Genomic DNA, 12,139 nt, shown 5'->3' on the forward strand with positions numbered 1-12,139 from the left:
CATTAAATCAAACATATACCCATTAACCACGTCCCTCGTGAAATAGTATCTACACTTCCCATTGGGTAAGAAGAGATTATATCGTCTGGATTGATTAGAGGTTTCTAATTCCATTTTTTTTTTTTATTTGCTAGCGTAAGAGTTCAAAAAGTTAAAAAAATAAAAAATAATAAAGAAATAAAAGTGGTTTTCATAAGTTTTGGAGGATGATGATATTAGTCACATCCAAATGGGTAGGGCATTCATTTTGTCAAAGAAAACAAAAACCGAAGTTCATGTGGATGTGTCGGGCTATATGCATTTGTAATGTGATGTTAGAGTATATTTGGTTTCATGTGATGATGATCATATCATATCTCCTTCACATGTTACCTCTTACCTGATCACAAGTTCCTATTACGGAATATACAAGTTTGTAACACACATTGTTAGCTGGCTCGGCGATGGATTACACAAACCGCACATGGGCACCTATATTTCTTGATGGAATATGTTGGGAATTTACTACATATAAGTTGGGCTAACATTTTGCAATTATTAAAGTAGGGACAATTTCGAAAGCACATCATCTTCAATTTTTTTGTAGCATATATATATATATATATATATATGGTTGTGGCTATTGGCAACAATTCCAAATTAATATTAACAAAAGACAGAGACATGGGTATTAGGAACATTAGCATTCAACTCATTCTATGGCCGGGTTAAATTGTTCAAGGGTTGTTATTAGTCGCTGCCAATTACCATTAGACACGTAAATTAAAAAAATTTAAATAAAACTTACATATTTTCTTTACAATTACTTATCTATCACATAATAACTTGTTCAGCTTTATTTAACATTTTTTTACTTATGTGCAATGTTTCTCATAATCATATAATACTAATAAGAGAGAGTTTTTTATTATAAAATAAAAAAAAAAAAAAAAAAAAAAAAAATGGGTGGTTGAGGGTTTCCACAATGGGTATAAAGATGAGTCACATTGGTGTAATAAGAAACAATAGGGTTGAAGGAAAGAGCTATATGTGTCATTCTTATGGTATTGTAATCTCTTGTCATACATAACTTTGTTTTTTCTTACAAACTGAATTGTTTTTAAATGAGTATGTCTTTATCAAGCTTGTTTGAATTAGCACTAAAGCCAATTTAGTCCCACAAAATAGTAATTAATTATTTTTTTTTTGTGAAAAGTTTTCTTAATCGTTTAGGTGTAATGAGAGTAGCTAGGAAAACAAAAACCAAGTTAGATGGGTTGGTCCACTAATGCTTTCCGCAAAGAAGTTGTGGATAAGATTTAGAGGGGCAATTTGGAGAAAGATAGAAAACATGTGAACAAATCCCAAGATTTTATGTTGGGGAAAGGAAGATTGAGAAGGAAAAGTCCCCTCCTATGATGAGAAAAGTTGACACCTTTTGTTTATGATTTTGTTCCTGAGTTGGAAAGGCAAACTCGCGTTTTTTTTTCATCTCAAGCCTGGAGTGGATTTTGACCTACGTGGTCTACACAACCTTTCACATAAATATATCATTTTTATTTTGTCCATGTAAAACATGTCTTTCAAACCTTTTTCATCTGGTGTGAAGTGAAAAATGGTATTTCACTTTCATTTATGCTGCCCAATTTCGTAATTTGGTAGTTGGTGCCGCTAAACACAAGCTATCAATTTCAAAGTTTTGACGCAGGTAGGGCGGTTTGACATTGCTTTGTACAGGTATCTGCTTTGAAATGTTTTCTTATATTATTTGGAAGTCTTTTCGGTAAAATATAGTAGAAATTTTAAAAGTAAAAATATAAAAACATATTTGATGAAAAAGTTCTGTAAGTTTGTAAATTTAAATGATTAGTTAAAGTTTTTATTTTTTTTTTGTGAATAGTTTTTTTATATATATTGCAGGAGTGAAAAGAAATATCAATTTAGTGTTTCTAGTTTTGACATCTTTTTTTTAAATGTATTTCAATATTATTCAACTGGGAACAAAAATTTCAAACATTCGTGTTTTTGTTTTGTTATAGTAAGCTAACACAAACCAAAAAAAATATCACCCACGCAGATACGGTGGAGATATCATTTTGTCATTTTATTTCAAGTTAAATCATATGCCTATATATATATATATATATATATATATATATATATATATATATAGGGTAAGTAACATCATGTCACTTTCTTGTAGGTGGTATTATTGACTTCCGTGCTAGTAGAATTTTCTCTATGGCATGCCATGTTTGTTTCACAAAATTGGCATGTTAAGAATCGTGCACAACAAATGCAAAGACTTTTGACATTATTTGGATGGAGTAGTTGTTTTCAATTTTGAATTCTCATATTTACAACAAGAAGAAAACAAAATGTCGCTGCTTTAAACCATCCAACATGAACAACAACAACAATAATAATAATAATATAGTAATTACAGTACTTTCTAAAGATGATAATCTTGAGACGTGTTAAAATAAAGAACAAATGGTGGCTAATGGACCGACCCTAATTGTCAACAACAATGTTTTTCTTTTGTGAATATGAAAAAAAGTTCTGAAAATTAAAATTTAGTAAAGCTAAACAGATGGTGCTCATTCAATTCTATGCAAAATATTGTCCAATTTAAAAAGTTCTAAGATTCTCATCTTTTAATCCATTCTATGCTTTCTTCTTTCAGCCGTTGAATGAGTCTACATTAATCCACGGCCCTTTTCATTTCAAGATACAAAAGATCACGAAACACTTGATTAATTATAAGAGTAGTTATTCAGAGGCCAAATTTACAGTTACATAATATGATGTGATGGAATTCATTACTATGCTCACATAAATTAACCTCAGTAATTATCAAATTCAATTCTTAAATTGTTATTTTAATAAAAATATTATATATATTAAATTAGAAGTTAGGGTTACGAAGATTCAAAATCGGACTCTCGATGATAATGAAAAGCAACCTAACTATTGCTTTACGAAGGCGTTCGCATATTAGCTTGACTTATGAAGGAGAAAACAAATATGTCTATGTGCAATATATATATATATATATATATATATATATATATATATGAAGTAATGATCTTTTCTTGTTCACTTAGTGTAATAAGGGTCATTTGTCCCGCATCGAATCTGAATAGGAAAGTGATAGAGTATAAATAAATGAGTATACAATACTATCCAATAGTTTAAACTTTTGAGTAAATGGACAAGCGTCAACCATTACAGTTGATATCAGAGTCAAACTCAAACCTTAATCCGATGTCATACCAAGAGTCCGACCCCCGGAAGGCGTTCGGGTAGACAGGGTGACCCGACCGCATTGCAAGTTTTGGTGGGAGAAAATATAATGAGAGTCTAGCATAAGCTTACTTTTGGGTAAATGGACAAGCGCCCTACTAATAAACAATTTTTTTTTATAAGTATAAAAAAGGTAATTATCAAAAAATAATAATAATAACAATGCATATTCAAATTATCATACTTTGTATATATAAATTTCTTATTTACAAAGGAGATATATTTCTGTTCGCATATGCAAAGATAACAATTAGGAAAAGCATAAATAGTAAGGCTAGTCATTGTTGGTGCAATAACAAACTTTTCTTCTACTAGTTCTCAAGTACTTTTTCATATTTATGAAGAAAGATATCACAAACTTCTAAATACCACTTATTTTTTAAATAAAATAAAAAATAAAAAATTTTATTAAGATTTCTAGCATATTTTGGATCTACCATATGAGTTTTAAGTTCATGGTAATTCAAAATCTCCACTTGCCCATTAGTTAGGCTTGATTGTCAAAGATTGAATCATTTGGCCACCAAAAGAAAAGGATTGAACTAGACAGCATCTTGGCGCATATCTAACCTTTGCTTGGTTCCATCAGGTTGAAAGATTCTGCATTGCCCTAACAATGGCAATAATGTGCATGTCTCTCTCTCTCTCTCTCTCTATATATATATATATATGTATTTGTGTGTGTAGAATGTGTGAAATTACGTGAATGGAACATGTCTTGAACAGCATTTTGTATATCCTTGATGCAACTAGGCCTGGGATTCACTCACAGCCCAAATTAAACTACAAAAACCCATTTGAGTAAGGGGACTAGAACTAAAGGCCATCCTAACCCAATGTTTAGGAATCTACATGAGAGAGTGAATACCACAGCTAAATAGATGTAGCTCAATATATTTACAGTTTGTACTTAAATTAGGAAATTGATGAATTTGGTGCATATATTTGTTCCTACATTTTCTGGGTTAGCATGGGGTTCTTGGACGTGCCAAAGTTCTTGCCCGAACTTGGGGGTGTGGATAGAAACATATCCCTTGGAGTGGCCAGACAGAGGAAGGTCTCGACGTGACGATTGTCAAGCGATTGTGAGGAGGCAAGAGAGGGTTTAATGGTTACATAGTAACATGTACTATTTAAACACAGACACATGTCTACAAAAATAGATACATTTTTATTTGTATGTCATTGTTTATTTAATTAGTGCGTGATACAATGTGATTGCTATGTCGAAAGCTTTTAAGTTTTTATCATAGGAAAGGTGTGAGCCGCAGGAGATTCTCGTGGGTCACACTTGCTACAACCAAGAATCGAAAAGAACTAAAAAAAAAAAATCATGCAATTACCAACACTTCGAGATGACACACAGTCACACAGAAGAATGCTTACAGGCAAAGAGTTGCTAGCCCAGCCCATCCCAGCATGTTCAGCCCAGCCAAATTTGTTAATTTTCGGTTTGGGTAATGGTCGGTCCATTAAAGGCCTGATGGGAATAATTTTATTTTTTTTATTTTTTATTTTTTCTAACAAGAAATTCAGTCATTCACTCATTTTGTGGTTACTAGAACTTGAACTCTCATCATTTACTTTGGAGATTGAGGAGAAATCACTAAGGTACAATGATGGGAATAATTATATGCATGAGATATTGCTGCATTGGTCATGGATCTAATTATTTCTCAGAAAACTCTTCAATTTTGAAATATTTAACAAAGTTAAAATGAAGGTGTACTAAAAGTAGATAGTCAAATGTTCACACATCCCTATAGATAAAGACAAAGTGGGTGCGTATGTGAAATTATTCTTGCCCAAATAAATAAATAAAAATTTAAAAAATTGATGGGTGCACCGAATGGAGAGATTCTAATTAGTATTAATCAATTGCTATGGGAATTGTAGGTGGTCTTTGGATTTCATTTATTAGATTTCCAATTAATGTAAATTTATATAATATTACTAATGACAAGTTATAAGAACTTTATCTTTTGAGGTTGGAATTGGATCATAATATTATATTTAACTATTTAAATTATATTATAATTGTTATTAATTATTAAAAATGATAAGAGTGATGTTACAAACTCGACACAATATAATTAAACAACACGATTTCTGATAGTCAATAAATTTAAACTCATTTAAATATCATAACATGTCAATTCAACTTTTTCACTATAAATAATGTAACTTATTTATATTTGCACTATTCATGAAATGCATAGCATTTTAAAACTTGAAAGTAGAAAATGGTGAGAGAAGGAACACATATGCTATAACTGTTCTTTTTTAAAGAAATAAATAATATAAAAAGAGAGGTATTTTAGAATACCTCTTATAGAGAAGAAAAGGTTTGGTTTGTTGATACCATGGTTCGAACCCATACAACAAACAAAGATTCATAAGGACTCTGCCAACTGCGGTACTCGGAACCATGGTGACAAGTTGTGCTTTGAATTTTAATTTATTGAATAAAGAAAGACAAGTACTAAAAAGCTTCATATGAGCACTGTGGGGACTGTTATTCTGGCTAACTTTAATTATAGAGAATTTAGGCTATGTTTCTAATGGAATTAATAACGCACGTGATGGGGTTGAACTACTATTTTTCAAAGATCCTACAATTTCATTCCCTCCAATGATGGTAAATACAACTTGAGATAATAAGTTTGTATAGCATAGGCTGCATAGCTCAAGTTGGAGGATGTCCAAATGAGAAAATGACACCAATTAGACCCCAACTGATTAGCTCCAATGGTGAAGTTATAGGACTTAAATACCTTATCAAGGATTAAGTTTCATATTCGAATCTTTTCAAGTGCGATCAATTCTTAGGGGCCACGATCACGGAAATAGTTCGAATTTTACCCGATTTGTGTGGAAGGGTCGCCTTGCACGGGTTTCGTGGATTAGTCCAGACAAAATCCCGGAAATCCCAGTTATTGAAAAAAAAAATGAGACCAATTAAAATTGGAAGTGTATATATATATATATTTTTTTACTCTACACCTACTCACCTATATGTCCCGCGGGGACTGAACTCTTAGATCTTCTACTTTGAAAGGCGAGAAAAAACAACTGGGCTACGACCCTAAGGCGCAGAAGACAAACACTAAGTTGAGACAAGAAAATCAGAGCAGGATTAACCTTGACTTATAATTTACCGTGCACAACAAACCACAAAATGAAGCAATTTTTAGAAGTACTTGAATTCTAAATTATTAGAGACCCTTGATACTTAGTAGTTTAGTCCAATCAAAACCAATGATAAGATTTCTTTATAATATATTATATATCTTTCAAGTTTTTACACCAAAGAATTTAGATTGAATTGGACCACCAAGTGTCTAGTGGCCCAAAATTATCTAATAATTTCTTGAATTAAAAAATATTTACATGATTCTAATCAATCACAATGATAAGTTAAAATGAAAATGTACTTAAGTAGATGGTCGAATGCTAAGTCCCTATAGGTAGGGACAAAGTTGAAGTCTGATATTATTCTGGCCAAGCTACAAAATAAATAAATTTTAAGGTGTAGGAAACGGAGAGAAATTTTAAGGTGCAGGGAATGGAGAGATTTTAATTAGTATGAATCAATTGCTAATGGGAATGGTTGGTGGTCTTTGGATTTCATTTATTAGATTCCAATTAATGTAAGTTTTATATTATATTGCTAATGACAAGTTATAAGAACCTTATCTTGTGATGTTTTTCTTTTAATATAAAAAGAGAGGTATTTTAGAATACCTCTTATAGAGAGAAGAGAGAGGTTTGGTTTGGTTGGGTTTGCTGATACCAAAGTTCGAACCCGCACAACCGACAAAGATCGACAAAGACCCTGCCAACTGCGGCACTCGTAACCATGGTATCAAATTGCACTTTGAATTGTAATTTATTGAATACGAAAGACAAGTACCAAAAAAAAGCTTCATATGAGCACTGGACACAAATATTCTGAATTCTAAATTACACAAGTTATGCATCTTGCGAGGTCTTCAATTACCATTTATGGTTGTTTTTCTTCTTTTCTTTTAAAAAATTCGGGTTGGAATGCTGACAATTACCTTGACCTTTTGTGGATTTTGATTATGAGATACCCCTCTTCTGCCCCATTTGCCTCGAAGTTGTATAAAACATCACCAGTGTTCAGCATTTTCCAAATGATAATACATATTTGTTAATGGTGAAAGAGATAGTGTGATAGAAAAGAACCTTCTTTGATCTCTCTTACACCATAACAAGTTGTCTCAAAATTATTGACATCACTCCATTAAATAATATCTTTCAAAGGTGGTGGTCTAATGGTAAAAGTTAAAATCAAATAGATGCTTTAAATTCTTGTCGATGAAAAATATAAGAAAAATTAATAATAATTTGTAAAGAGTTTGAAATTTTCACGAAAGAGATTCTAAAATTATAATGTATATTACCGAAAAAGAGAGGTATTTAAAAATACCTCTTTTAGATAGAGGAAGAAGAGTATTGGGGGTTTTACGATACCGCAACTCGAACCCCGTAACAGGCCATTCCCGCAAGGGCCTGACTAGTGTGGCACTCGAAGCTTTGGTGTCGTCTTTAATTTTTAATTTTTATTTATTAGAGATATGGAAAGACAAATACAAGAACCTGACATGTCATCAATCCGAAACACTTCATTTCCACCAATAGTTTCGCACCTCCAAATCCAACGGTTAAAACGAGATGTGAAAACCAAATACGGATCGCCAACAATCCGACGGCCACCGCGCAAAACTGTGCTGTGTGTGTGTAAATAATATATATATACGTATGTATATCATTCAATCACCTCATTCAAAGCGTTGAAAGGTTAGAGATAGAGAGAGGTGTTGAAGAAGAAGCAGAAGATAAGATGTCGGGAAGAGGAAAGGGAGGGAAAGGGCTGGGCAAAGGAGGAGCGAAGAGACATCGGAAGGTGTTGAGAGACAACATCCAGGGGATCACGAAGCCTGCAATCAGACGGCTGGCGAGGCGTGGTGGAGTCAAGCGTATCAGCGGTCTGATCTACGAGGAGACCAGAGGCGTACTCAAGATCTTCCTCGAGAACGTCATTCGTGATGCTGTCACCTACACAGAGCACGCCCGTCGCAAGACTGTCACCGCCATGGACGTCGTTTATGCTCTCAAGAGGCAGGGCCGTACCCTCTACGGTTTCGGTGGTTAGTTAGGGCTAGGGTTTGATGTTTAGCTCGAATCGAAATTTTTCCTTTTCAATGATGTAATTAATTTCATGAATGGAAAGAAATGAAGAGGACTATTGAGATTTATGCAAATTCAATTTTCTTCTTTCAAGTTTTAGTGGGTGTTTGGATTGTTCTCTATTTTTTTGCAAACCCTAATATAGACTCAAAAAATGGGTAACAATTTGGCTTTCACTTAGTGACTCCTTTTTTTTTTTTTTTTTTTCAAATTTGCAGGAAGCAAGAATATTTTTCATATTCGAATTTTGGAAAGGACTCAAAAGCTTTATTTTTTAATTTCAATTACTATTACTTCAAACATTCTAAAGCAACTTACAAAAATAAAAAATACTGTAAAACATAAGAAGTCATTCGACTTTAATCTTATTTTATATAAATAACGCCTTAAAAATATAAAATTATAATTTTTTCTTTTATTTCGAATAAATTTTTTTTGTCCAAATCTCATCCAAAATAAATTTGAATTATAATAATTTTAATCAATTTCAATTTTATTATTTTAACTATCTTGGCCACTCCACGCTAACTTGAGTTGGGTTGACTCCGGTACCATCCTTAGTAAAAATGAGTATGGCATGTTTGGCGACATATATATATAGAAAATTTGGATTCAAATTCAATATTTCTAAACACACCGAGAATCGAAGTTTCCAAATATTTAATCTTGGGTTCTTTACTGTGTACTCAACTCGGAATTGTAAAAAATTTCAAAAGCTAAGGTTGAGGTGATGAACTCGGTCTTAACTTATATCATTTTAAAAACTTTGGTCTGACTTGTTTAATAACGAAATTCATTCAAACAAGTATTAAACAACACTTTAATTCCTTCACCATGAAATTTGGTCTCAGACTTATTTAATAATAAATTCATTCGAGCTGGTATCGAGTTCAAACATGATTTGTTCATTTAATGAAGGAGGTCGAATAGAGTTGAACTAATCCTAGTCAATTAGACTAAGAAGGAGTTGAGATCCTATAATGTGTGTTCAAATTTTCAGTCATTCAATACTCTACGCAATAATCAATATCCGTATCGATACTCTGTCTCTGGCACAGTAGAGGCTTTGGTGGGTTAATCCTAGAGTCCACAAACTGAATTTAAAGTGAACCCAGTTTGGGCATTTGCTTCTCGAACTGGGCCTTGAGGAGATAGAGCCTGGCCCAGCCCGTCCCAATAGCTACCTTATTATTCATCATAGTCTGCAATTTACCAATCTCCTTCACCTTCTCTCTCTCCCTCAAGATTTCGTCTGGGCAACAACGAAATTCAAGCAAGAATTGAGCTTCCTCCACGAAGATCGCATATGCAGAAGTAAGTAATCCCTCTTTCTCTCTACATATCTTCATCGATGTTTAACAATTAAGTAGTCACTCTCATGTTCCTATAAATTCCTTCATAATTCAAATTCTCACAATCTGCATCATCACTTCAAAACAAACCCTAGGACAAAGAATTAGACCTCCTTGACACTCTTACATATCACAATTCACAATTAAACTCAAGATCAAAGAAACCCAGAAGTAAAGATCTGAAGACACCAAACTTCAGATCCAGAAATTCGCAACTATGTCTTGTTTAGCTCTATCTCTTCAACCCGCCAATGGATCCGACATTCTGCTCCAGACCCGTGAATGGTTCCCTCCTGCTCGAGCCCTCGTGGCGCTCTCAGCTTTTCGACAAACCCGTCTCGCTTTTGCCTCCGGCAAACATCAATCCGCCGAGGACGGCGATACGTCGCTCGGTGACGATCCACTTGCTGCGTCGAGCGGGCAAGTCATTGTCGGCGTTGAGAGCCGATACCGTGTTGTGTACCGTTTGGTAAATTCGATTTATGTTCTGGGGATCACCACAGTGGACCAAGATGATGGTGTCAACAATGTGTTTGAATGTATTAGTATTGTTAATCAGGCCGTCAGTGTAGTTGTCACTGCGTGCCGGGGTGTTGACGTCACACCGGAGAAGTTAGGTAGGAAGTATGCTGAGATATACATGGCGTTGGATATAGTTTTAAGGGGCATTAGCAATATTAGGCTTGCGGCAATGCTTGCTTCGATGCATGGTGATGGAATTGCCAAGATGGTGCATTCAGCAATTGCTACGGAGAATAAGATTAGGGGAGCTGATAGTTGGAAAAATGTAGAAATTAATTCACTTGAGCACCAGGCTGGTGTGGTGGCATTTTCGAATGCCACTTTTGAGATGCCTGCGGAGGCATTGCAGGCAGGTGATGAGGTTGCTGTAACGCTTGTCCCCACGGGGCAGGGCTCGTTGAGTGAACAACAGGATCAGCAAAAGCCAGGAGAGGAAGAGGTGGAGAAGGATCCATTTGCAGCAAGTGACGCCATTAACAAGCCTGAGGAGCTTGTGGGCGGATTTAAGAAAGATAAGGGTTCTTCTAATGATTTGACAAAGGCATTAGCAGGTCTTGAGGTTACTACTCTACCACCTGCGGCAGCTACAGAATCAACACACATTGGGGTTGAGGGGTTCGAAGGGGACTATGGTGGTATAGAGTTTAGTAATGATGGGTCTACTTTGCCTGAAGATTTTGAAGGGCTCAATCAAGCTTGGGGTGGGGGGTTGGATGCATCAGAGTTTGTGGGTTCAAAGAAAGTTCCGAAATCCCAAGGGCTTGGTGGGCTTGAATTGTTACAGACAAGTGAGCCTCCGCCAACTGCTGCTAAGGGAGCTGGCACTCCTCTTGAAAACCTTTTGGTGCAGAAAACTGAAATGAAGGGCCCTGAGATGTTCATTTTAGAAGAGATTAGGGCAGAATTCAGGGAATCTTTGCTTGCTAGAGCTGGCTTACAGGGCATGGTCTACTTAAAAACATTACCCCCGAAATCTTCTGGTGATAAAGAAACTGAGTTTTCCTTCAGAATTGAAGGTACAAATGGCATTAAGAGAGTGGTTATGCAAAGCTCTCGTGTTAGCAGCCTTGGAAATGGGATGTTTCATGTGAGGACTTCATCCTCGGAAGAGCCTATACCAATTTTAAAGTACAGTTTGTTACCCCGTGTAACTCCACTGCCTCTGAGGGTTCGCCTGATTAAACGTCACAGTGGGACTTTACTTTCTGTGATGATACAATATGTTTCAAACCCAGATTTGCCTGCACCCTTGAACGATGTGACATTTGTTCTGAAACTGCCTGTTGACCCATCTTTGTTGAAGGTTTCGCCCAAAGCCATCTTGAACAGGTCTGAGAAAGAATTAAAATGGCATGTTCAAGAGATTCCTCTCATGGGAAATCCGGGTCGGTTGAGGGCAAGGATGCCTGTGGATAGAAATGAAGAAGACGGGGAAGAAATTGATGTTGTCTGCTATGTGAAATTTTCTGCCCAAGGGACTAAATCATTATCTGGGGTTTCATTATTGCCTGCTTCTGAGGGTAAGACAGACTTTTATGAGGTTAACCACAGGTATGAAAGTGGGGTTTATATGTGCAATTGACCATGATAAATATGATCCACTGGTTACAGCTTGTGTTTGTTTTTTGTTCTCTTTCTTTTCAATGGATGATGTGTTTGGAAATGCTTATAGCATTCTTGTACTGCGGCTTTCAACTTGGATTCATTGTTCTGTTAACTTTTAGTGAAAATGCAATTCTGCTCGGGTCATTATCTTTTAAACTTTA

At 35.0% G+C, this 12,139-nt stretch overlaps 2 protein-coding genes across 2 annotated transcripts; both read left to right on the top strand.

Annotated features, from left to right (window-relative positions):
- The first annotated feature begins 8,094 nt into the window (after positions 1 to 8,094).
- Positions 8,095 to 8,573, top strand: LOC132279351 (histone H4). The gene has a single exon (XM_059781312.1). It carries the CDS (start codon positions 8,153 to 8,155, stop codon positions 8,462 to 8,464), a length of 312 nt encoding a protein of 103 aa, XP_059637295.1. The 5' UTR covers positions 8,095 to 8,152; the 3' UTR covers positions 8,465 to 8,573.
- A 1,128-nt stretch (positions 8,574 to 9,701) lies between these two features.
- Positions 9,702 to 12,139, top strand: LOC132279349 (uncharacterized). The gene has a single exon (XM_059781310.1). It carries the CDS (start codon positions 10,069 to 10,071, stop codon positions 11,953 to 11,955), a length of 1,887 nt encoding a protein of 628 aa, XP_059637293.1. The 5' UTR covers positions 9,702 to 10,068; the 3' UTR covers positions 11,956 to 12,139.

This window comes from Cornus florida, unplaced genomic scaffold (assembly GCF_030987335.1).
Source record: "Cornus florida cultivar Cherokee Brave unplaced genomic scaffold, ASM3098733v1 CherokeeBrave_3.0.0_Hap2_Chr10, whole genome shotgun sequence".
NCBI lineage: Eukaryota > Viridiplantae > Streptophyta > Magnoliopsida > Cornales > Cornaceae > Cornus > Cornus florida.

Coding starts and splice junctions, on each gene's coding strand:
- LOC132279351 (XM_059781312.1), top strand. CDS start 8,153: ATGTCGGGAAGAGGAAAGGGAGGGAAAGGGCTGGGCAAAGGAGGAGCG.
- LOC132279349 (XM_059781310.1), top strand. CDS start 10,069: ATGTCTTGTTTAGCTCTATCTCTTCAACCCGCCAATGGATCCGACATT.